General features: G+C 40.5%; 1 protein-coding gene across 5 annotated transcripts in view; it reads left to right on the forward strand.

Annotated features, from left to right (window-relative positions):
* The window catches only part of AFF2 (ALF transcription elongation factor 2), a 346,941-nt gene that overhangs the window by 160,601 nt on the left and 159,344 nt on the right, over nt 1-26,996 (forward strand). For all 5 annotated transcript variants that reach the window (XM_090150571.1, XM_031602672.2, XM_090150573.1 and 2 more), the window contains one exon: nt 24,851-24,895. In XM_090150571.1, the coding sequence (XP_090006697.1) occupies nt 24,851-24,895 (45 nt within the window). The remainder of the gene's footprint in view (nt 1-24,850; nt 24,896-26,996) is intronic.

Consider the following 26,996-nt stretch of genomic DNA (forward strand, 5'->3'; position numbering starts at 1 on the left):
GTTACAGCTTGATTTAATAGGTCACATTTCACTGCCTTTATGGACACCTTTACATCTTCTTTTCAGGGCAATTATCTTTACACATATCTGATGTAGCAACATAATTGTCTCCCGCTTTTGTATGGCGATAGGTTAATGAGCCAAACTGATAATTTTTTTAAAGAGAATAAATCACTTGTGTATTGTTTTTGAAATGATAGTGAGGGTATATGTTCCGTGGACTGCTTGTGCTTCAGAGAGAATGTTTTGCAGAGAGGAAGCCTCTGTCTGGGGCTTTATGCAGCACAGTGCACATCCTGACCAGCACGCATATCTCCAGCGGGCCAGATCCTCTAGTGGCCCATCTGCTGGAAGCCAATCTGTAGTAAATATAAAACCATGGCAGTCGGTATCCAAAAGGGTTCTGGCCTATAGAATGGGTGAGAAAAAATGCTAAAAGTTAGGAATTTGTTTTTTCAAACAAAATCACAATACTCCTGAAGAAAATAGCATGTCCCTTTTATTCCAGAGCCCACATTTTTCCCCAGAATACACACTGATGTGAGTCATTTTTCAGTTCCCTATATAGCAAAGTGTACTTAGATAGCAGCTCACCATTTTTGATTTGGTTTGTTTTCATATGACTAGAAAGGATTCTTTGATTAATAGTGGTCACCCGGCATTGATTCTAGCTATTTTAAAAATCTGTGTGAACAGTGGAAGAATTGGAGTAGGAAAAGCCAAGTTTGCAGGTGCCTTTAGCTCTTTTGAGAATTTTAGTGGACACTGAACAATGTGATTGCACTTTTTTTTACTTTTTTTTTTTTTCCTATGTTCTTAAAAGAATCAAGGAAATCCTATTTGTTTTTATGAGAGGAGGAACAACAGTGTATTTATAGAGAGAGAGAAAAAACATGCTTTCACATGAAATCTTACCTTCCTGTTTTCTGAGAACGGGCTAGGATCCCGAACACTGGGGGATGTCTGCCTATGCTAAATTTTAACCTGCAAAATTTCCCTGTGGAGTTTGGTTTGTATATTACTGCTCTTCCTCTCTGGCTTAAGGCTCAGTCCTGTGTCAGCCTTAGGCCATGACTTGTGCAGATTCAGTCCATGTGGCTTTTCTGCAAAATTATTTGTGCTTATTAAAAGAATCCCTCTAGAGATTTCTGCCTCTGAGTGTATTTTGAGTTCTGATTTTTCACCGAGGTGCTAAAGAAAGGGAATCTGAGTCTAGGAACATGGTTTTGCAACTTTTACTCACATGAATAGGCCTATTAACTTTAGACTACCTGTGTGAACTCATGTGAGTAAGGAGCCTGCTGAGGGCCCTAATTAGTTAATGTGTGAGTGCACAGAATATGCTCCAGATGCCCATTCTTGTTACTATGCAGAACATGTTTCTCTGTTTTTATAAAGATGTGACTCCCACTTTACTCTCCCTGATTTCCTTTATTATCAATTAATGAATATCTGATAAGTGAATTGTACAGAGTGTCAGAGCTTATCTAGTCTTTGGATCATTTTATGTCAGAAAGAAGATGGAAGAGACATAAACTTCTAAACCTACCCAGCAGAGGATGTGTGCATAAAGTGGGGTTGCAACCAGGTTTCCTGGCACTAGGTAGTATCTTAATAGCCTGAGAAATTTGGGGTTCCCTGACGATGAAAATGAATGGAGTTCATTTTATACCTCTCCCAGTGCTGACTGGACTGCAGCTGAAAATGTGGGTACCAGTGTGTTCCATCTGCTGAACTGCTCCTTCTTAAACCACACGTGTAGCAAAACCACTGAATTTTCACTAACTCATCTTAGGAAAGGAGCTTATGCAATTGGAAGAACTTCAGTGTGTCTTCTTGTCCACCCAGCTAATTTCAGCTGAATTTGGCAGGGATCAGGCACTGTCTTAAAGACTTGTGAAAGCAAGCAGTCAGCTGAGATAACATCTAGTAGGGCTCTGGTCAGAGAAAGGGACATAGTATGAGCCCATCTCATTAGACATTAGAAGATCCAATCACAGAAGAGCAGACAGACAGATGGGCACTCAGAGCTTTTGGACTTGGTATTTGAAAAGTGAAACTTGGGAAGTAGTCTCTAGAAGTGTCTGAATGCAGATCCAAGCACTTCCCCCATCCCTTGCTTTGTGTTAAAATGCAGCTCCCTGAACATAGAGAGGACCAACAACTTTGGGTACAAGAACCTGCTGAGTTCAAAGGAGCTGGGCATATCTGTAAGTGCTTGCAGGATTGGGATCCTAGCTGTTGCATGGAATTTGACCTGGCTTTCTGCTGCCCTGTAGAATCTGACCTACTGTTTTCAAACACCGCCTCAATCTGTGCATTTTAATATGGCTGTGATGTTATCCTGAAAGGCAACTGGGAATTAAGTATTTCATTATTTCATGACTTTCATATATTCATATTTAGACTGAACAGCGCTAAAAAGAATTTTTTATTTCATTATGCAATTTTTAGTGAGCTTATTATCAGTAATATGTTTAGCATAAAATTTATTAGTGACATGCCCTTTAATTTAGCCTGTCTAATTGGTGCTAATTTAGTTAGATTGCATTAAATTACACCCTTTTATGTAGCTATGTGTGGGTCAAGAAATCCATTCCAACAGGTTAGGTAATTATTCATGCAGCTGAACAGTAAAAATGGCATAAAGGTAGATGAAAAATGCAATCAAGTTCCAAAATAATAGTTTTCCTGTATATGATTATCAAGGAAACAGGGTTTCAGTTATAAATGCTCTTCCTTTGAAGACTTACAGGGTTCATCTTCCATCTAAACTCACATCCAGGGTCTCAACAACAAAGATAAAAGATGTGAATTAAGATCATTACTCTTACGTGAGGGGGAATTATTAAGAATGATCTTTATTTCAGCCTTCATTCCTTCTTTATCATTCTCAACACAAAGATAACAGTGAAAAATATGTTGTTCCTTCTTTTATCTGAGTTTCTGCTTTCTGCTCCATTAGAATTACTTCGGTCAGATGGTTGGAGTGGAAAGTAATTGATTTGATCTCAGCGGTGTACAAAGAAGCAATCTGAGCCTGGCAAAACAAAACAAAAAATCTGACCTGTAAGAGCCATCGATCTATAACAGTAAGAGCAGAGGGCTGCAAGGCAGGGCTCCCAGGCACAGGTCTGCAGCTGGTGTAAACTGTCGTGGCTCTTCATCAGCCGTTTGAAATCTCTGGCAGTTTTGCCAGTGGAGGTGTCAGACCTGAGATGTGGTTCCCAGTTTGCTAGGAAAACTCCTGGTCCTCTGTGGTCCCTGCGTGCGTTGCCACCTCTGCACTGAGTGCCATCGAGTTCTGTGCTCCCCTGCCCCTGGGAGCTCCATCTGTCCTGCCTTGCTTGCTGTAAATCCGGATGAGTGCTCGGCAAACATCATCAGTTCTTGGAGATGTTTTAATGCGTGGTTTCTGTGCATCAGGACACCCCTTCACTTTTCTGTGCTGTCTGTAGCAGTGGATAGGAAAAAAAAGGCTTTCTCTCGATGAATATGAGTGTCAGACTCAGTGTGTAGATGGCATGCTTTCAAAGCCATGGCAAATCAATAAACAACCAATAAACTCTCCCCCATCTTTTTTTTTTTTTTTTTTTTTTCACCCAGTGAACTTAAGTCTTGTATAAAAACCTCTGACAGATTTTGAGCATTTTTCTAGAGATGGCCCTTGCGATGTAATGGTTCACTGACCTGATTCTGGGTTGTTTGCTGAGGTTATGTTGTGGTGTTGTCATCATTGGTGAAGGAGTTGTGTTGTTAAACTCCTCTTCTCAGTTGTACTGTCATCATCTTGTTCTTGTGAAGCTTAGTTTTACTACAGACTGAGGCATCACTGAGGATGAACTTTGTGAATATATATTCATTGTTTGTGCTGTTTTCACATATATCTTTCACTCCAGAGATAACCTGAAAACTATGGTGATAATCTCGGATTATCCCCATCCTCACAGAGACCTGCACAACCAAAGGCAGTGGGCGCCAGGTAAGAAGGAGCAGTCAGCAGAAGCTCAGACACAGAAAACCTCTAAGAAGGAAGAACAGGGTCATCGGGTGGTTTTTCACCTTTACCAACATGCACCACTGCAGCTCAGTTGCATGTTACTGGAAATTTGCAGGTAACCAGCAGCACAGACGCATAAATACCACCATTGTTCATTCAGCTCCTGGCCTGTCCCACACTTAAGTGATTCCAAGTGTCCCCTGCAGCACCAGTGGCAAAACTGACTTGGAGAAGCAGTACTTAGCATACAGTACATAGCAATTTTCTCTTCCAACTAAGTGCTAATCCATGGAGAATCTTTTAAGTAAAAAGAGACCTGGTTTACCAAATACCAATCTGAAGTTCCTAACACAGCCAACTGGGCACAGTGAAGAAAGCTAAATATCTGCTAGGTCTAATCCAGAAAACTTTTTAGTTCCTGGGAAAAGGCTCCCAAAGAACTGCTAGTGGAATTGTAGTGGAGTTAAAATAAGAAGGCTCTGAAAGAGCCCCTTTTGGGGAGCAGTTCTCTGAACTGAGTTGGTACCTGTTTGCCTTTCAGAAGGATGTGAGATAAACTTTGCCAAACAACCAGCAGTGAAACTGGCAGAAAAGAGCAGCAGCAGCTCGATTGCAAACATCACACTTGTAATCTGTTTTGGGTAAATATGAAAACGAGTAAGTGGGAATTTTCCTCTAGTAGGAAAATACATCAGTGATCCTGTAATTAGAAAGAACATTATTCATCTGTGATAAAGTATTTATTTCACTGTGAGTGCAACAGTTGTTTCTTCTTGGGAGCTGTACCTAGAAGCAGAATATCTGGACTGGAAGGGGCACAGCAGCTGCCCAAGACAAATTTCTTTATCTGTGCTTAGCAGCTCCATTGATGATGCTCAGTGGGACCTGGTAATGACAGGCTGGGTAAGCATGCTGGGCCAGCTGGGTCACGGCACAGGTGTGAGCCAGTGCCTGGGGTAACTACCTGGGTCTTAAGGAAGCTGCAACTCAGCAGTACATAGGGGTAGCCTGAGCAGCAGAGCAGAGGTGCAGTACAGCTGCACTAGAAATTAGTCTGCTCAGGGACTGCTGTGGTCCTCCTACCATGTGAGCAGTGAAAATAGGCAATCTATCCCAGAAATGAAATGTAGTAGTCTGGAGGGGTTTTCAGAGCATCAAGGAGAAGAGTGGATTTTTTTAAAAGATGAGTTTATATATTGGCTTACAAATTAGAACAATAAACACTCAAGACACACTGGTGCTAAGCATCCTTTCAGCTATTTATATGTTCCCAAATTAAACACATGGTTCTGTCCACTCTTGCACTCTGTCATCAGGAGAAAATAATCAGCTCCAGCAGCAAAACCAAGTTTGCAGCCAGGTTGATGGAGCAGAGTGCAGGCAACTTGCAGCATCCCGCTGCGTAACTTCCTAGGATGCAGCTGAGAGGAGGGAGCAAGGATCTCTGCCTGCAGTACGGTAATCCTCACTGATTCCTGCTCACTTCAAATTACTTAGAAACACCACCAGGATGTTACATGTTAATTAACTGTATTACAAAGCAGTGCAGGATAATTTTGAGATCTAATGCTGAAGTAGTGAAATTTGCTCTGTAGTTTTTCCCATGTCCTCCCCCTGCCCTGCCGAGGGCCAGTGCATGGGCCAGTCACAGCTCAGAAGTGGTGACAGCCCTGCTATCTGAGGGCTGGTGCTGGTGCTGCACTGCCTATACCTTACTGCATAAACAAGGACACAATGTGGGGCTGTGCTTTGGATGCTTCTGTTGCAGACATCTAAGCCATCAGTAGTGTCCTTCATTCCTCTCGGCATTTGGTTTCTTATTTTCAATCCTAACCTCTCACGAGGAGATCTCTGTGTGCATGTGAGAATGATGCTAGTGTAAAGAACTGTGAAGCAGCTTCGTGCTCCTGGTGCAGTGTGCCCTCCTGGCTGCACAGTGCCAGCTGCAGAGTGCCATCACCAGACTCCAGCAGGAAGCCTGCTGCAGGGCAGGGAGCTGACCACAGGTCTTCCAAGAAGTCCACGACAAATGCCACCACCATTTCAGCATTAGGACAGGTTTAGGACAAAGGGGTAAGCTGTCCTAATTTGGTTGCCATTGCTTGCAGGTAGCTGGCACCAATGGTGGTGCTTGCACATTGTCTTGAGGGCTGCTAGGTGGGGCACTGCTGGGAGATGTGAGCCTGTACTTCGTATGATAATATTTAGAAAGAGATGAGAAGAACCTGCTTTTCATCTAGTCTCATTCTTCCCCGCCAGCCTGTGCTTTCTTTCAGCTCAGGACACTGAAATCTTCTGTTCTGTTGTAAAAAGAAGTCACTCTGTGAGCAGAGGAGCTAATGAATCCTGCCTTGTAATGTCTCTTTCTCATGTGGATCCTCTGATATCCTACAAAGGGTGAGCTTTATTAGCTTTCCCTGTAATGGGACGGCAGTGGGACCCCACTCTTGTCCCCCACTGCCTTCTTTTCAAACTCTGAAGAGTTTCCTTATCTTTTGACCTTGATGCTGGACAGCAGGGGTGAGTTGAACACCCTTTTGTATGAGAATGCAAACACATTATTTTAGACTCCTACAACTGCCGACTGTTGCTGTTTCATTTCTGTCAGGAACTGGGCTAAAAATAAGACAAATAAATTCCCTGAAATTAAAAAGATGCATCAGTGTTTAGTTGACTTCATCAGATAAAGCAGAGAAGTGTCTAAAAAATTCAAAATAAGAGTTATACTGGCTAAGCTACAGCCACTCACTTGCAGCAACCGGAATTGATACCTTATTAGAAGAGTGCGATGTTGTTCCCAATCTCCATGTTCTGTCTGTAAACATAAACACAGACAGCCCCGTAACGTGGCTTCTGGCTTCTCTTTTTTAGTCCGTGAATCAGCTCTTTTCCTTTTGTTAGAATTGGTGGAGCAGGAAAAGAATGGTTTATCCATGTGACTAACAGGAGGGAGACACGGGAAGCTGCGTGGGTTGAAGTCAGTGCTGGATCAGATTTTCCGTCAGTTTATGTCACAGCACAACCACACCTTTACATTCAGCTGCTTGGGTAACACCCGAAAGCTGTCATTGCACTAATGCAATATCAATAGTACATCAATTGCTGCAAATCACAAAACTATAGATAGGGTGTAGTTGTCATGTTCTTTGTGGTTAAAAGATGTAGGATCTCTAATCGCTACCAGAAGAGAGGCTGTCATCGATAAAGGGAATCTAGAGCTAAGAGCAGCATTGATTGTGTCAAGGAATTTACAAATTCTCTTTCTCCATTTTTCCACACTTTGTGCAGCCTTTCAAGACCCACCAGCAGCTTCACCTCTCCCTGGGGCAGGGACAATAAATCCATAACAGGTTAACATTTGCCTTGCTCAGGTTCTCTAGGCAAAGGGTCTTTGGGAGAGGATACTCTTTTAGCAGTTTCTTGTAGAAGCATGCTGTGTGATAGCTCAAACAGTACATTGTATTTCCTTCTTGGAGCTAGTAATGGCCATTCCTGGGCACAAAATCATATTATACTGATAATGGGGGTCTCACTCCCACATCTGTGATGGAGCCAGAGCATCTCCTCTGTGACTTTAAGGATCCTCTGGAACTTGTTTGCAAATGACATGACTTCTCTACCTGTACCTTTCTCCAAGAAAATGTCAGTGCTTATCGTGTGCACTCGTCATCTTAAAAAATAATAATAATAATTGATGGCCAGTATTAATAAATTATTTACAGTCAAACTGGGGAACTGTAGGCAAAAATGAATATTAAATGTCTGTGTATGATAATAGTGGAAGGGCTGGACTATCAAGCTCACTGGTTATTTTTCTTGCATTTGGTTGGTTGGTTGTTTTTCCCTCAAGAATCTCCATGGATCAACATACAGAGAATTTCTGTGATTTTTATTAATATGTAGCATATGGCTTGAAAGCTTTGCTGCATTTTGAGCTTACACCTAAAACCACATAGTTCCTTGTATTTGTTTGCCTGCTTACAGATTTGTATATGTACACATTCTCTGTATATGCACGTGTTTAAACTAATATTCTTTGTATATTAATACCATGCCTTTATGCTTCAGTTTCTCTGGTTTTCACCACCCTCTTCTTTGTGCTTGGGTGGTCATATTTTGAAATTTCCCCAGGACCAGTTCTTGAAGCCGTCACGTTTCTCATCACATCTGAAGGATTTTGTGCCTCGCATGGTAATTAGGTCCTCTTTGTTTCATCTGCTGAGCTGCTCTCTGCTACTTCCCGAGGCATGCTTGTGACTGGGAGTAAACAGCTTCTTCATGTTATCTTGCTTTTTTTTTTTTCCTAATGCTGATTTACACCCTGTTTAGACCTTTTGCAATTACATTTATCCTTGTTACTTACTTAGAGTAATGCCATTTATTAGAATAATTTATTATTGCATTGTGTGGCTGATGGGTGTGTATGGAAATCATCTGTGTATTTACAAATACATGTGACATTATACACAAAAATACACAGATAGCCATCTATCTACCTAAGACTTGAAAATGCCAATGGCTTTGCTCAGAGTGCAACTTGCTGTCAAGCTTTGTAGACTTTAAGCTGTGACAGCTTAAAGAGAGCTTGGGTTGCTGTTTCTCTTTGGCCCAGTGTTGTGCCCAGCACCACTTGGATTGGTTTTGAACCTCCCTTCCATCTGCTGAGTTACAGTGGAGAATCAAGCCCTAAGTTTTTCACCTTTGTTGTTTGGAAGGAAACTTTCCAAACCAGCATAAGCTATCCATCTCCTGCAGCCAAGCATGTCAGAATCCGTGCAGGTAGGGCAGGGCAGCAGCAGGCACAGCTTTACCCCAGTGCACTGAGAACACCCCGAGCTGATAGGTGCTGGGTGCTGACCTGGGGGTGCATGCACACGTGTGTAGATGTATGTGTATGGAAGTGCACAGACATCAGAGAGAGCTGGAAATGCTGATGCTGGAAAGTAAATGCTTGTTAGCACGTGGAATGCCTACTGGTGGTGTATCTGTATTTTTTTTCCTATTGTAATTAATATAGCTGTGATTACTCTGATTATAATGATTGCAAATCCCTGTAAGTGGTATCCAGATGGAGGTTTACACGACATTTTTTCCTTGTTGTGTGTTCTGCAAACACAGAGTCTCTAAATAAAGTCTGTAAAATAATATTACAGAACATCAAGTAAAATCCTATCTCCCGAAGGGCTGATGACATCATATGTGTATGGCTGTGTGTTATCTTGCCCTGACACATAGAATTAAGACTTGGGCTATCCTCGCCTAGGAAGACATCATTCTGCCAGTGTTTTCTCTCTCCTGACCATTTCCAATATGACAGCTTTTTCCTTTCATCCAATTAAAGTGCAGCTGCTCCCCAGACAAACCAATGGGAAAATTGGGCAGTTTGCTCATTTCTGAGGGTCTCTTCATTTCATTCTGTTGAACATAATAGTTGCACGCAAGCAGATATCTGTGTCCGAAAATCCAACCCCTTAACTCTGCAACAGGGCTGTGATTTTAATGAACCAAGAGGTATGTGGAAAGGAAACTGGTTTTTTGATAGCCTGTTGCAAAAGCTGTGAGCACCTATAATTCAGCTGTACAGCTAAGCAACTTGAGGCACAGCAGCTTTGCAGTGGAAGTTCAAATTTATCAGATCTGTTGCTTCTGCTAGCATATATTTTTTAAATTTGTTCATTTTTTTAACTTCTGGGAAATGATGAAAATCACAAGCAGGCAATTTAAATGTTTTCCTGATTTTTTTTATTTTTTTTTTTAAACAAATTCTATGTTGTTCCCTTCTAAACCTCCTACCATTGTTTTATTTTGTCATCTTAATGAAAGTGTCTTCTGGATTGGAATCTGTAGGGGAGATATCCATTTTTGTCACGGTGATGTTTTTAAAATCTACACAAAATGAACAATTTCAATCTTTCAGCTTTCTGAAAAAATTTTTAAGTGTTGTTTTAAGTCCAAATCAAAGCAATATCCCTTCCTCCCTCAAATTCAAAACTATCATTAGACAGCAAATTACTTATTGTCTAGCTTGACAAGAGTGGTTGGCTCTCAGTCCTGCATGCAGATCCCCAAGCCACTGTCTCATGGCAAATTTATCGCCCATCTGTTTCCATTTCTGCACTGCGAGTTCAGTCTGGCTCATGACCAGCAGTGCACAATTGTGGATATTCTGATTCATATTTATTTATCCTAACTTTCAGTCCTTAAGTGAGACACCCTGATTAAGCAGAGTGGTGACCCTGGCCACTTTGTGTAGTCAGTGCAGAAATGGGTTCATCCAGAAGGTGACTCTGAGTGTGGAAGGTCTCAATTAAAAGCCTAAAGAATAACTTTTCTATGATCAAGCTGCTGTATGCTTTAAGCAGTTCGTCTAAAAGAAGCCTTGTTGGCTTATAGAGACATGCTGATAATGGGCTCATTGCCTTGTTAGATCAGCCAGCAACTGATGCTGGGAGGTCCTTGGGGCTTAAGTAAAAGACAGCCTTGTATTTCTGGGGACATCACTGCATTTCAAGGGTGTGATGTGAGACGTGAGACTGCAAAGCCATCCCCAAGCTGCATTTATTCCCCTGAAATGCTCATTGTGTCAGACCTGACTTCAGTTATAAAATAGAAATAATAGAAAAAAAGGTCAAACCATTTATTGAGGACTGACATTTACAGCAGTCAGGAATCTCCAGTTGTATACAGCTTTCTCTTTATATGTCACTCCTATAGCACACCATCCTGCTGAGGATCTCCAGACCACAGTTTTCCAGCTGTAACAAGTAGGATAGATGGCTAGTTAGGAATTGCTTCTTTTATTTATACAAATGCGCAAACGAAGAAACCCAGAAGTTATTTAACTTGCCCAAAGTTGCAGTACACCTCTACAGCAAAGTGAGATTATAGATTCCCAAATTCCTCTGTCTTTGTGGTTGCAAAATTCTGTTACTTTGTACTTCATTCAATTTAGTCAGAATGTTTATCATAAGATTTGTAATAAAATTGCTTGACTCTTTGTTTCCAGTAAAAGCTGAATGTTAAAGGTCTTGTGTCCTTGATCCCAATGTAGGCAATGGGAGTTGTGCATTGGATTAGCAACAACATAAGCGGATCGAGGAGTGCAGCAAGCTGTGGGTCAAAGGTAATAGCCCAGACAGGAACCTAAAAAGTGATTGTTTGCCCATCTTGTAGTCATACTTGGGTGCAAACAGATCTACCTCAGAAGGCATCATGCTGTGTGTGCAGTGGTGCTAGTGCCAGTCCACATCTGGAGATCTTCTTTGGCATTCATATGTATGCAGGAAGAAAGGGAAAGAAAAGTATGTATGTGCTCAGTTACACGAGTGTAACCACGTGTACACATACACACGCACAGAATGCGCGTGGGCAGAGGCTGGTGACATACCTCAGAGTTGGCAACAGCAATGTGATTAAAGGTGCTGAGGCACAAAGTGCCAGAACACCCTCTCCAAAGGTAGAGAAGGCTGTCAAATGTCACTGTCGATGTCCTTTAGGTGTCGTGCAATTCTGGTACTTGTCTCAGATGCCCTTCTGTGAGATTTGCATTGCCTCAGAGTCAGTCTGTGCTCTCCTTGCCTGAACAGACCGAGTTCGAGAGCTGAGCCTTGAGATCACAGCCCCTCAAGGAGACCCCTCAGGCAGCCAGCTAATGTGGTCTTCTGGGCAAAACCTGCGGCAGGGCACGGCTGCAAAACAGCTCAGGTTCCATCTGCATTGAGGAGAGCTGTCATCGTTGTTCCCCCACGTCAGGCTCTGTCTTTGTTTCGTACTGCTGTTCTCTTCCCATTGCTCATACACTGCTGCAGCGTTATTTCTCAGTGCTCTGAATTAAGATGTTAATATCCTGGTGTCAGGGATTTAAGGAACATTGTGCAGATATAGACAGAGTATAATTTTAGACCAAGTACAACAGTGGTCCCGCAAATGTTGATAAAAAAACCATAATAATAAACCTTGCTTGAAAGATATTGGATCTCATGCTTCCTCTTCCTCCACTCTGTTCCCAAAAAGGAAATTTTTTAACATCTGGAAAAGTCACCCAGAATTGCTAGTCAGCCCCAACTGTAAAAATGAAGAAAAAAAAACATTTAGGTTTTAATGAAACATGTCCTCTACGTTAACTTAAATGCATGTTTAGATAGCTTTTGAGATTAGTCTAAGAATAATAAACTGTTATTTATAGGAAACTTCCTGGCCAAAGACCTCTGAGCAGCTTGAGAATACCAGAACAGAGGATTTATAGCCCACTGACTTCTTAAAATGGTGATGTTATTTTCAGATTGAAAAGTCTTTTTTCCTTTATGACAACCTGTTTGTGAAGAGGAAAAGCTGCCTGCTGGTGCTTTCAGATTCTGGAGTTACTCTTGATAGTTTTATACGTGTAGGTTAGTTGATTTAGCTTGGGTTGGGAGCTTTTACAGATCCACGTTATGTCTTCTCTGCAGATTTGTTTTTCTGCTGTTGGCGTCAGTCAGAATAAATGGAGGAGTGGGAATTGCCCTGGCTGCTGAAGGGGATTTCCCTGAGGTGTCCCCAGTCTCCTAATAGATTAGTGTCTTTTCTAGTCTGTTTCTGATGGGATCCGGCAGCAGGTTAACATCCTTAGGTAAAGAAAGGCTTCCTGAAGTGAGCAGCAGTCACGGAAAGTAAATTAATGGAAGCTGGCATCTGCTGATCTCTTTGACAATAAGGAATTTTTCTGCCAACATTTAGAAACCATTGGAAATGGTCTCCATTGGAAACCAGATTTCGACTTTCTGCCCTGGGCTGCCAAAAGTATTTCAGCATAAAATGCTAAAGTAAGTTGAACTTTGAATTATAATTTCAATGACTGTCTAGTGAAATGGATTAATGCTCTGGCACTGCACCTTTGAGGCTTTGGCTCGAATCTTGTAGGATAAAAATCTGTCTGCTCTGACAGTTGAAAAGGTCAGAAGTGAAATAATGTCAGGTGGTCTTAGCCCAATTCAATGTCTCGATTAAGAAGTGAATGTAAAAGCTGTTGATGCGGGATATCATATCGGATCTTTTACAGAAATATAAATAATTTTTGTTTACATTTTTTTCAGCAAAATTAGATGCAGACCGCTGCGTTCTTGAGAGGTGGAGCTTAGGTCAGACTTCAGAAACTCTGGATTTCAAAGAGAAGAAAATAGGGTTTACTATATATATTGTATCTTAAGTTCTAAAGCTTGTATCCATCATGAAACTGATTATCTGATATTTGACCACGTCAAGCATAGTTCTGGCTCAGATATTCTTTAAAGTTTAATTTGGGAATTTTTAATAGCTGAGAGTATATGGAAAGAACATGATTTTGTCATTGTTCAGGCAAAGAAAGGGGTCCTGTACTTTTATTTTTAGAAACTGCTGTGATTCAGTTCCTAAATTTATTAGATGGGATTGTAGTTTAAAAAAAAAAACCACACACACACACAAAAAAAAACCCAAAACCCACAACATATTTTGCATAATGCATTTTGCTTCCTATGTTGATACAAATGTATATAACTTTATATGATAATATGTAAACATAAATTATTTTCTCAGACATCCCTTAGGAAAGGTCATGATGGCAAATATTTCTAGCAAAGGGAACAGCAGTTTCTGTAGGGAAAAAGAGAAAAAGAAAGGATTTGTGGCAGCGTGCCTCAGAGGAGGGATGATAGCTAGCAGAAATGCACAGCGCCTTCTCTGCTTTGGTTTGTCCCTCATCCACCTCTCACAAGCTCTCCTCACGTGTCAGGAGGTCTTGGCAACACTTGTTGGAATGAGGCATATTTTGTTTGCTTGTTTGGATAAAAAACACACATACAAGATAGTGCAAATTGGAAATCAGCTGTCCTAGTATGCTCCATAAATATTAGTTGGTAATCTATTGCAGGCGATTAAATATGTGAGCACACATCTGTCCTTTTCAATGCTGGTAGGCATCTCTGTTTTATTTAATTCGTTGTTCCTTCTGCACGTACGAGTATGTGCTGTGTTGTGTAGGTTTTTTCAAATTGTGTTTCCATCTTAAGACAAATAAACCCCATTCTCCATGGGACCATGATACAACGCAAGAGCCTATGCAACTGTACATGTGTTGTAAAGATTAATTGGCATTCAGTTAGGGCCCATGAAGCATGGTGCACTGAGCATTATCCTCTATTTTTACCTTCAGTTTACAATGCGGTTCAGTTCACGCAATGGACACGGACTGAAAACAGTGCATTTCTGAAGTACAGAGTGCACACTTTTTAATAAGGTGATCATCCAAGTAACAAAACCTTAGAGGAGTGACAGAGATTCAGACACGCCGTAATTTTGGGCAGTGGTAGCGTGGTCTTTCTTTTCATTGCTAACTGAGATCTATGAAATGGGGCCCAGGGGAACACTGAAACCACAGAATTATCTTTTATTTGTTCTGTAGATTTTTTCTGATGAAAAAAAAAAAAAAAAAATGTATCCATGCTTACACTTAAGAGAACTGGAGCTTTGCTGCGGTGCGAACGAAGCGACTTGACACGAGGTGCTTGGTTATGCTGTGTTTTGTTCCGCTGGCGGCCGGTGGGTGCCAGGCTGGTGAGGAAGGCAGGGAGGCCAGGAGCTGCGAGTGTGAACCGTTATTTATAACAGAACAAAGTGGTAATTTTGCAACTCTTGCAGCTCAAATGTGGGACCATTTCCTAGTAATAAAACTCTTACTCTGTAACTGTTTACTTATCAGGAGGCCATTATGTGATTGATGACCTGAAAATGGAGGTTATCTTTCAATTCATTTGAAATGCAAACTGATGAGAAAATCTATAGTTATTGCAGCATATTTTTAAGCAAAATCAGGCACCTACATTGACCTCCTATTTACATTTGTTTGAGAAGAAAAATCACATAAAAGCTATCAAGAAACACACTTCACAGCAGGCAAATTAATTGGTTTTACTGTATTTGAATGGAGGGTTTGTCAAATAAAACATGCCATGACAGTTAATAGTGTCATTTAGAGGCAGAAAATTATTGGCTTATTTGTTATTGGATAAAAGGAAGGCAAACACTTTGTATTAGGAAGTTTTAATGTGTTTAAAATCCTCATTAGGGATTTATGGACATTCTTGCTTAGCATAGCGCCTCATTAATTTGAGGCTAAGCAGTTACTTCTGTGTTTCAATTCCAATTTTTTCCCCCTTTTTCTTTAATTAGATCTTGCATTAGGGTTTGTTCTCTACACCACTGGAGATGTAGAATTAATTAATGTGATTTATAAATCTAATGGAAGTGAGTTATTCTTAGATATCTTTTCATTTCAATGAGCAGTTTAGCTGCACATAACATAAGTGCACGCAGATCTCAGAGATTTGGGGAGCTCAGGAAAAGTGCAACTTCTGTATTGTATACATTCAGCAGCATCCCTTGGCAGTAATAGATCAAAGGATTTTAATTAGAAATGTAACTAAAAGGGAGGTCATAAAGATCCCATTCAAAATCATATTTTCTTTGTTCTAAGTTCTGTAGTGTCCAAAAAGCGTTGTTTTACCTCCCCTTTTGTGTGATAACCAGGACACTTGGTGGCAATTGGGATAATAATGAGTGTAAGATCTAGCTCTTAATGTAGTCTGAGTTTGGATCAGATCCCAATAAAGTCTTACTCACTAATTGTGCTACTTTGTCGGTATTCATAATAGGAAAGTGGCTTTTACTTCATATAGGAACTTTGTTTATTTGATTGAAGTTTATGTAGGAAATATGTGTGGAAAAATATGCTAAAAGGCATGCTGTTATTTCAACTTGAAGATATTTCAAAATGCATTTGTTTTGTTTCTCCCTGGGCAAGACTGTGTCCTTGCCCTTTCAGTTCTGGCCTTTGCTCAGGAAAAGCCAGACTGAGGATGCCATTTGCAAGCTGTGCCAGTGGTGCAGGGACATATGAAAACTTGGTATTGGCAAACAAGCTTTGAGGAATTCATTCGGGTCTCAGCATTGGCCTTGCAGCCTTGAAAACTGCTGTACAAATTAAACACAGGAGTACCATTGTTCTTCGAGGATGTCCATACCTGCTTTAAAAATGAAGTGGAGCAGCTAAGCAGTTGCTTGCTGTGTTCTTACAGCCACAGTAAAGATGTTGTCAAATGTAAACAGATGCTTAAAAAGCATCTTACAGAGTGCAAGAGATGCTGTAGCCTGGATTCGTGAGGTCAAATAATGCTTCAGGCTACACTGATGCAACTGCACTGACATCAGTGGACTTTCACTGTCACAGCCTGCTGCCTGATTCTGCATGCTCTCTTGCTGGCATGTACTGGGAACAGACACTAAATGACACTAATGTAAAATAGATTTAAAGGACATCCAGTTCCAAGTTGTATTAAATTTTGATAGTTGTGTCTGTAGAGTAGAGGGATTTTGAGTGATTTCCAAGAGGTTGCTCCAAGGGTTACACTCAGAATGAATGCGGCTTCTCATTTACATTACTATAACCAAGAGCAAATAGATTTGGAAGCCAAACTCACTTCACACTCCTTCTGTATTTGTGCTGCCTCAGTGTCTTCAGAGGAGTTGGATTTCATTCACACTGGTACAAGTAAGACAAGAAGCAGGCACTTAATCTTTATTTCTGCCGCACCACATAGCTCACCGCACCAGAGGGTTGCGCAGTCTGCTAGTCAGGCTTTGATGTTTAAAGTGGACAAGAGCGCAGTGGCATTTTAGGTCAGTGTGCTTTTTATCATCAGTGTAATGGAGACATACAAGGTAGCTGCTCCCAGAATAAGGCTCATGAGAGAACGTACTTATGTTACACAGGTAAATGAGTACTTGCAGTTGTTGGATGGTAGAAGAGGGTGGGGGAAAGATAAACAGAGAAGGGAGAAAAAAGAAAATATTAAGTTCCAAACTTGATTGCTCTCTATCAATATTAAATGGCATGTAATAGCCTCCATGCAAGCAACATCAATGTTTGATCACAAATAAGAGGCAAATAAAACTTTTGTTGGGACCTGACTGAAAACTGACATGAGTACTTAGTCTGGCACTATCATCATGGAGAGCTTCTATGACACTACGTTCAGAATATTCCATAAGTAAAATTTGCATCCTTACCAATATTAAGAAAAACCCCAGACACTCTGAAGTGAGTGATTGCTTTATCAGGCTTCTCTCTCTAATAGTATTTGACAACTTGCTACACGAAAATAATGGAGAACCATTGAGTTTAAATTAAACATCGGCATGTTGTGTTTTCATGGAAACTATTTTATGCTGATCAACATTGAAATGGAATTTACAAAAGAAAACATCAAAGAAATGAAGAAAAGAAAAAAATGGGCTGAATATCACACACAAAGAACAAGACAAATAAAATTGTTACATCCAGATCCACCCAGTTTAAAGGTTACCGCAGGAGAACTAAATGCCAGAGAAGAAACAGGGTCCTTGCAGTTGTCCTGACTGGGATGTTATTGTAAGCTGAATTCATTGTAGGGAAACCAAAATATAATGCTTTCCAGATTGCGAGTTAACATCTAAGAGCCCCACTTTGGTGTAACAGCACCATTTTGGCGGGGGTTACTGGAGAGGAGTGTGTTGGAGCCATTAGCTTTTATATAAAAACTAAAGCTACCTGTTGCTGTTAGTTTGGGCTTCTCAACTTGAGACTTCTAGGGAAGTTCACTGAAGTCAGTGGGAGTCTGAATCAGGCACATTTTGGACCACAATATAAGTTGTTTTTCCTAGTGTATGATGTGATGTACTTGAGGGGACAGGCGCATACTTCTTCATCCAACACTTGAAAAGCAGCACTGACTGCAGACCAGGCTGTCTTAGCTAATAAATCAATTAGTCTGATCTGCTCCTTAAAACTTTTTCTTGTTACCAGATTCTCCAGTAAATGCATGTTTGATACAATTGTTTGATACAATTCTTCACAGTGTAGTGTTTGCATTAAGGGTGAACAGAGAGAAGCTCTCTGTATTTTGTTTTAGGCATTTTTCTCTCTCTCTTTTTTTCTTTTTTTTTTTTTATATATACAAAGAATATATTTTCACAGATCTTCTAGTAAGCCCTAGGATATATTTTGAGGGTTGAAATAATGAAAAATGTAGTCTTTTCATGGTATTTTGGTTCCAAAATGTGGGAGTACTAAAAGAAAACAGTGAGTATACATTGTTTGGGACCCACAAATGGCTCCCATGAGAATGAATAACCCTGTGACAAACACATATATGTATTTGAATGCCAAGGAAGCAATTATTTTTCTTAATACCACCACGTTTGTCTTCATTCAGCTTCCTGAGTCTGATAGGTCTTAGGCCCATCAGGATATTATGACTGACAATGCTAGATCACAGCAGAGACACACCAAATCCAGTAACCTATCCATGGACCAAACATACAGTACTAATACATACGTTGGTGATAACCTCATGAATATCAAATACATCTGAAAAAATACCACTTAGACTGTGATATTCATTCCTTGCTCTTTTGCTGCTCCCACTCTTCACCTATTTGCAATAAGTTGGTCAAGAAGATCCTTTCAGCTAGTGAGATTAGCTTAATGTGTATTTCAGATGTCTTTAACATGAATAACCCTTTTGGGAAACATATTAGCAAAACAGGAAACAGACAAAAAACATGAAATGTAAAGCAACCCAAATAAATTAGAACAGTGGTCTCTGTGCAGTGGTATGAAGTTAAATTCAAGGAAATGTGAAACAGTCTTCCTCAGAAAGAGTAATGTATAGCCAGATTGCAGCTGAGGGATGCACAGCTATTGAACAGGAGTGAGTCCAGAAGAGATGCAGGGAATGACTGAAAAGGGGAAACAAAGCCTGAACTAAGGAGATACTGATGGAAGAAAAGCTGATGTTGAAGAGGAGTGGCTGTATACTCCTTTCAAGTGCAGACAAAGAATTGCATCTTTGTGGACTTCTGGTGAGAAAATTGTGAGAACGGAGTCATAGTTTCATTCATGCTGAAAGGACCTTTGAAGGCTGTTTAGTCCAACTTCCTGCTCAGAGCAGGTCTATTTATTGCAGATTATTCAGCAGCTTGTCCAGTTGAATTGTGAGCATCTCTAAGGACGGACATTCTCCCACATCTTTGATGCCTGCTCCAGTATCTAACCACCCTCATGGTGGAAACTGTTTTACCAATAATGAGCTGGAATTTCCCATGTTCTGACAAATCTCTACTGCCTCTCATTCAGCCCCTGAAGCTCTGGGAACAGTCTGGCTCTTTCCCATGAGGTAGATGCTACCCTTTGCCTTGTGTTCTTCCAACTGCCTCAGCCTCTCTTCATGTGCCACAGGCTCCAGCCCCAGCCATGAAGGAGGCCTTGCTCCAGTATACCAATGTGTTTTGCATACTGGGAAGCCCAAAGTCAAGCACAGTACTCGGGTTGGAGTACAGAATAGAAATTCCAAGCTAGCTACATTCTTACTGTTACAGCCCAGCGTGTCATTGGTTGTCTTTGTGCCAGGCACACTGCTGACTCCAGTTCAGGCAGTTGGCCACCAAGACTCCCCAGGACCTTGCTTGCAAACTATCTTTCTAGGTCGTTTTCCCTCAGACTGTGCTGCTGTGTTGGGCTATTCTATCCCAACTGCAGGAATTTACTGATGTTTGAACTTCGTGAAGTTCTTGAACAAAATTCAAATTCAATTTGGAATCCACGAATGGTACTATAGCAGGAAAATACAGCCTCAACGTTGTGTTTCCTACACGGTTTAATCCCGGCTGATCTTTTTCATGTTAACTGAGCCTGACTACACTGAACAGTCGTGTATTTTAGTCCATCCTACTGGCAGGCAAGGGGAGTTCTGGCCACCGTGTGCTGAACTTGTCTTGTGGAACTCACTGCAGCTGGATGCTGTGTGTTAAATGCAACCAGAAAAGCAGGAGAGAGGCTCATGGGCAGTTATTCTCTTACAGGCTGTTCAGCATGCTGACCCATGCACAGCCATGATAGCTAAGACTGTTCTGTGAGCTGCAGTTTGCTTGAATCTGGAGGGATTTAACTATCAGCGTGACTTAGGAGACTAATACTCTGTTCTTATGGTCCATGGACTGGGTGGGTCTCTGGTGAGATCTAGCATCACCAGTAATAATATTCTGATGGGTTTAAGACCTAGCTCAGGGAAGATTTTTCCATCATATCTGGAAACCCCTCTGTTCTGTGCACTGCCTGATCCATTTCCCACATCCATTAAAAAAAAAAAAAAAAAAAAAAAAAACACTCTCTGTTCTTAAGAAAGCTGCCAGGAGCTGAAGGCATTTGTAGGATGAGGTTTCCGCTGACAGACTTGGTTTTGCTGCTTCTGGTTTTCTAAGTGTTTTCCTCTTATCTCTGTGTAGTGCACAGTGGAAATGATCAATCAAGGCTCATGCACAGTATCCTTTCTTGCTAGCAAGTGTAAAATCAGTTTGTGTTTGAAGGAGTAAACCATCATATGAGCTTCATCTCCCCAGAGTCAAAATGCTCTCTTGATAAAGGAGATGACAGTGAAAGAGCTCTTGATGTATAAACACATAGGTGCTCCTATGCAAAAGATGAGAGCGAGTTCCTACAATTGTTTAACATTCTACCTTTATCTTTCCAATTAAACAAAGATAGGAAGAACTGATTACTGAATGCCAGTTGTCCACCAATAGAGCCAGAAGGATTGTTCACAAACAGCTTATTCAGATGACAATATAGGCAGTCAATTTTGGTAAAGTCATTATTCAGTGTGTATTTCTGCTTCCCAACACTGCATTTGAATTTTCAGGAGTTTTCTGATAGGTTTTTTGGAAGATTTTGTTGCTAACCTTTGTAAGACATGCCTGCTGTCTGGTGTAAAATACAGGGAAAAAAGACTTTATGTGATTTTTCTGTGGCCACAAAAACAAATTCTGATCTAATGCAGGTTGTAAATTGTCCAGGAGCTAAGAGTGGTCAAGGAACTGTTGAATGAATACATGGAAGGTTAGATCAACATGACTCATCAGATAGTGTAACCACTAACCCCATGCCATTTGATCTGCATGACATCGAGCTACTATTCCCTCACTCTAGTATTTCTGCCCTCCTTCCTTCTCTTTAAAGTTTAGCACTGAGCCATCCAAGCCATACATTAAACCTTTGGTTCCACATCATTTAAGTTCTGTTCTTTCTCTTATGAGACTGAAATGTGAAGAGCTTTATAATACAAGCTGGGAGATTTTGACCATCTAACCTTTAGGTTTTTTTCTTCCTTTTTTTTTTTCCTTAAGCCTGGGAGCAATATCTAAAAGTAAACATGAAGCATTCTGATGCAAAAGAGGTTTGCCAGATTAAAATGAAATTGAAAGATAAGTTCAGTGTAACATGTAGCTGTTATGAAATCTTTTTGTTTTGGTTGAAGTTATATTACCTCAGGACTTAGATCTTCAACTTATGTAATATTAACTGTTCTTCAGTCCAGAGCTCATGCTGGCTGATAGCAGCTCGTGATGTGAGATGTAACTGCTCAGTCATTCAGAGGCAGAATTCCTGGAATCTGTTTTTTTGGCTGGTTTAGACCATGCTGCTCACAAAGGAAGAGAAGCATCAAAAGAATGCACAAGAGAAAGCTGGGTCCTCAGGTTTAAAATCTGGTTATCAATGAATGCTCAAAAAGCCAAGGAGTGGAGAATCACATAATGCTTTCTAAACAACTTGATTTTGGGAAGGTAACAGTATGGGATGTCCAACATTGATTAAATTCCTGGAGGAATGTGGCATTTTATTAATGGTAAATGTAATAGAAAAATTTTACTGTACTAATACTCAGTGAAGTGAAGCTACTTGCTGTGTTTTGTTCTACTCTGATCTACCTGTGCTTGGATTGCATGGTTTGCACGGTAGGCGATGAGGGCCTGCTTGCACTTTTATACTGGATGCAGATATTTGTGGAGAATTCACCTGCAGCAATTTTTGATTCATATTTTGAAAGGCTGGGAGTCTGCTCTTTTCTTCTTCTTCTTTTTTATTTTTTTTCCCCCCCCAGAGTATTCCAAGTCTCCAATAGATCTGTGCCTTTCAAGTTCCCTAGAACTTGAATACATGCAACTGTAGCATGAATTTAGAAAAATGGTCTCATTTCTTGAGAAATCCATTAATAGTAATGTACTGAAAAACTCTTACATTGATCTTCTCTCTGATAGTCATGTTGTATTAATTATTCTTTTAATGTTTGCATCAATCTAAATGTTTTCCTCTTTGTGCTAGCTCCTTCTTGGATCTCTCTATATGACAATCACAGTACTTTGACATCTTGCATTACTTTAATACCAGTGATTCAAAACAAAGCAATGCCAAAGGGAACAAAAGTTCTGTCAAGCCATTAAAATCTTCTCTGCCATTAACACAATTAAACTGATGCATGAACATTTACAGTTATTAGTAAGTGCTGCCAGCAGAAGCTTGTTGTGATTGTATAATATATAGAGGGCTTTACTGCAGTAGAGTAGTATGTTTATTATTATTATTACCATTTGTTCTCAAGTAACATAAACAGGGCTGTGAGTTGAGAGAGCACTGTAAAGTAAGAGCATGGTCTGCCTTGTGTTCATAGCCCAGTGCACAATTATGACATTTCTAAACAGAAGAATACACACAGTGTCCAAGCTAACCATTGGAAACACTGCGTGTAATGTCAGGAAGGAGCATAAAATAAAGAGATGACTTCTGTACCTCTGTTACTTTTCCCAGTCTGACCAACTCAGGCGTATTTTGAGCTGTTCTTGTAGCTGCTCTGAGAGATTTTTTGGTTGGAGTGTAGACTGCAAGCTTATTAGGGTAATGCTTACTTTGTTTTCTTATATTCCAACATACCACTTCCTCAATGGAAAAGAATCAGGAGTGCATTAGACATCTGTACTCCTACTATCCTACTGCACATTGCAATAATACTTTTTTGATTATCCGAGGCAGATTATCCTCTCTGAATTGGAAGCTAGGTATGAGATGTGGAAAACACAGATTAGCAAAGAGTTAAGCACTGAGAGGAAAATAAGAAGTGGTTTAAGCAAAATTTAATTGAGGGGATTGAGGAGGGAAGGTCAATTAAGTTCTGGAATATCAAGTACTACATTAGGAAGGTGGAATCCATGCAGTTAATGCTGACAATCCACTGGAAGCTTTCAGCCTAGATTTGTTGGGCAGTATTGGATTTTTTTTCATTGGTTGAGTGTTTTTAAATGGTATTATGGAAAATGATAATCTGCTATTGTTGTAGATGAAATCACTAACAGTACGTCAGTGTGGTCATTTTCTCTTCAGTACATCTTTACCAAGATACTGCTGAACTGTTGGGAATTCAGATAGTAGTAGTGAAATAAGCCAAAAGAATGGAACGTCTTGCTTATTGGGAAAGAAGGTAAAAGTTGAACATACGGAGTTTGAGAAAAATCAAGTATAATACTACATATTTGTGCCTGCTGTAAGTAAGAAGGGAAGTAGGTAGTGGGAAGAGCTCTACGGGCAGGGTGAGGTAACACCAAAAGCAGAATTTTAACTAATTATCACAGAAAAGGAATAGATAGCTTTAAACACTATTCCATATTTTATTAAGTGAAGGAATTGGAGACCCACTTCCCTGCAGTTTCTGAGCTAGACTAACGCCAGTACTAGAATATAAAGTATGCAACATTAATAGGAAATGAACATGGTGACCTGTTTGGTCTTCCTAGTCATTGACTTTTGTCACTTGTTGGATTTATTCTTGAAGCTTTGTGCTTGTTGAAGGCTAGGAGGAAAACCATAGTCATGCTTTCAGGCAAGCTCTGTAGCAGATTTGAATGGCACAGATGAATCTCAGTCATGAGCGTCCATTATCAAACTAGTCATCAAGAGGTAGAAAAGTCTCACTGAATTGTTATGGCGTGAAGTACTTGACTTAAACCTGTTTTTGGTACCTCCCTAAGTATTGGCTCTCCCTCTGCTGTTCTACAGTCATGATAAGAATCCATTGGAAGTGCCTGCAAGTACTGTAAACTGTTTTACATACAGGTCTTGTCTGTCTGCTGTTTATGTTGTTGTTCACAGTGTTCAGAGCTTCTGTGACATTTAGTAACACTGGAGTGATGGACTGTGGAAAATACTGCAACAACCATTTAAACAAGTATATTCAGCTGGGAGGCGTTAAGGGCACATTGTGTATGTGCATGGTACAGTTTTATGCATTGGTATAATGTGTCTTCCCCAGGGGAAGATACCTGCCAAGCCTCTTGAGGTGGATTACTGTGTGCTGTTCAGTCTTGACATGATACTTTACATGGAACAGGCTAGTGACATGAGAGACAAGAAAATTAGCCTCAATCCTTACAGTCCAGCCAGTATTTCACCAATACTTTACTACAGTGTATGAGTGCAGTTTTAATAACCATCTTGGTTGTTAGTGTATAAAACTGTAGAATGAGATAGCTGAAGATAACAACTTTCTCCTAAGTGTTGCCATCTCTGCCTTTTGACACAGCATGCTGCAAGTTAAACCAAACCTTGAGTTCTCTGTGAAGGCTACTGCTAGGAGTACCAGTAGGATCTTCTTCTATTACAGATGTTTCAGGCAATTCAACTGCCAGTTCTCAACTGTGAGGAAATCAGAGTACTTAATTGCTCCAACAGTGTCATTCTTTGCACAAAGTAGTGCAAAACAAACAATAATGCAACAAATTGTGACAAAAAGGTCCTACTGATGACTTTTGTTGATCTGAACTGGAAAACTTGGTACGCAGCAATCAGGGATGCAGCAGTCATCAGATAGAGGCAGTTGCTTGGTAGCTGTTCATCTGTATAGTTGCATAACTAGTTGCAAACTGAACTTTGCATCTAGTGCCCAACTAAACATTTCTTTTTTTCTTCAAACATAGGTTACCCTTCCCAATGACTCCAGCTGTGTGGAAGAAATACTGCGTGTGAGTAATACACTTTTCTTTTGCTGTATTTTTTTTTCTTTTAATTGTAGTGTTCTTATTTCATCTTTCATGGAGAAGGGCTGTCTTTAACATCATAGTTAAATAGTAAGTTATTAGTGGGTTTGTATCAAAAAGACACAGCCTGGTGGGCTCAGGATGCTCCTTACTGGCTAAGTTCAGTTCTAGTATTCTTTCTCCCAGTACATCTGCAACTTGTCTTGTTCAGGAATTACATCCTTTCCTGTTAATTTATTTTTAAGTTCTCAGGCTCTCTAAGTCTCTCTAGGATCAATTTCTCTCTCACTCTAGGGCAGCGTTCCTTTAATTCTCCCACTGTGGCCTACAATCTTCTTTCCCCACAGTACAGCTTCCCAGCACTCGTGGTTTCATGGAAGATGTACAAAGATGTACAAAGATGTACAGACTTTTTTTTTTTTTTTTAGAAGTTCTGGTTAGTGCTTAAATGTAGAAAACAAAAACTCTACAAGCTACTCCAAACTGAGAAACTAATTGTGCTAAGATCATGTAACAAGAAAAAGAAAGCATGGGAAATGTGCTGCATATGCCTAAATCTGCCTTACTGTAACTGTAAGGTGGGCTTTTCCTCAGCCACTTCAAAGGTGGGGTTCCCTGTTGATAGTGAGATTTGTCTGGGACTAGTAGATATGCTATTCCCCAGTTTCTGCCTGGCATTTGGGTTTTGTCCTCACAGTTTGAGTTTCTAATCTGTCAGGGCTGCCACTGTGGAATCTCTGGCCCAACTGCTGATTTCAATGTAGAGAGGATAAAACCTCAGTGGAAATTTTGTGCTGGCCATGTCTTCTTCAATTGGAGCAACTGGTGTAACTCACCCAGACCCAAAGTCAAGAACGACAATGGTGTCAAACTTGCTTAAAAGGACTCAAACATGTTCATTAAATAAAGCAGGCTTTGCACTATTCATTGAAACTGAGTGGAAACTTGTTCCTGTTTTTCAAGTACCCGTTATCTTGGGTTGATATCCTTATGGTTGTCAGTGTTTCTGCACAAGTTGAACCAGCAGGCAAACATGCATGTGCAGACCTGCAGTCAAAGAGGAGTTTGTGTCAATATGTGCACCCAGCAGTAATGAATGCAAGGAAATAAATGCAATTTATTTTCAGTGTTCAAAGTGAGCAGCAGTTTACTACTTAGATGACATAAGGAAGCAAAACCAAAGAAAATGTTGAAGTGCAGTTTTTAGATTACTTGGTACATTTAAACTATCTCTTCTCCTGTTTATATTATTTGATTAGGTACATAACTGTTCTTGGAATAATTGATGTGTTTGGTGGGGAAAGCAGTTGTTTTCAGTCAACAGTACCAAAAAGAAATGTGATGTAGCAAACGCCAGGGATCAATCATCCAGTTGACAGTTTGTATGTGAGAACAGCACATATAAATCATAGCAAGCAGAAATGTTTTCTTTTTTTCTAATCAAGAGGAGACGATCTTGTTTCCTACCCCATGACTGAAATGTGAGTCAGCAAACAGCGCCAGAATTTCACAGGCTCCATTCTGAGAACCACCGGGATTAGGGCAGGTTTTCCTGTCTCCTGCAGTGGCTTTGAATCAACTAAGTCTCTAAGTGTGTGAAAGCCAGAGATCACAGATGTGCTCCTGGGGCTGCCCATCAAAGTTGAGTCCCAGGTCCCCAGTCCCAACTGATTGCCTTCAATGGCATTGCTTTTAGGCTTTCACAGTTATGGTGCTGAAGCACACCTGGAACAGAAGTACCCAAGTTTTGTCAATGTCTTTGTTCTTGTCACATTTGTAATGCAGAATAAGCTGGTGGGAAAGATGTTTTGACTGCATGCAGTGTGTCATATTCTACCTGATAGGCAACAGTGAAAAAAGAAGTAAGATAAGGTGATGCCCAGCAGTGGTCAGAATCTAGTTTTTGGGCTTTTTGTGGGAGTTCTGTGTCAGGAGATACAGACAAAAGAACGAGCCTTGGTTGCAGCAGCAATTTGTGCTTTAGGAACCTGGATTAAGTTCCCACCTCCATCAGATATTTCTGGCTTACTGGGGCCATTGACTCAGGCTCTGAAGAGCCTTTGGGAACGTGGGTCTTAGCTTTCTG

The sequence above is a fragment of the Phasianus colchicus genome, chromosome 14, assembly GCF_987193195.1.
Source record: "Phasianus colchicus chromosome 14, bPhaCol1.hap1.1, whole genome shotgun sequence".
In the NCBI taxonomy this organism is placed as follows: Eukaryota; Metazoa; Chordata; class Aves; order Galliformes; family Phasianidae; genus Phasianus; species Phasianus colchicus.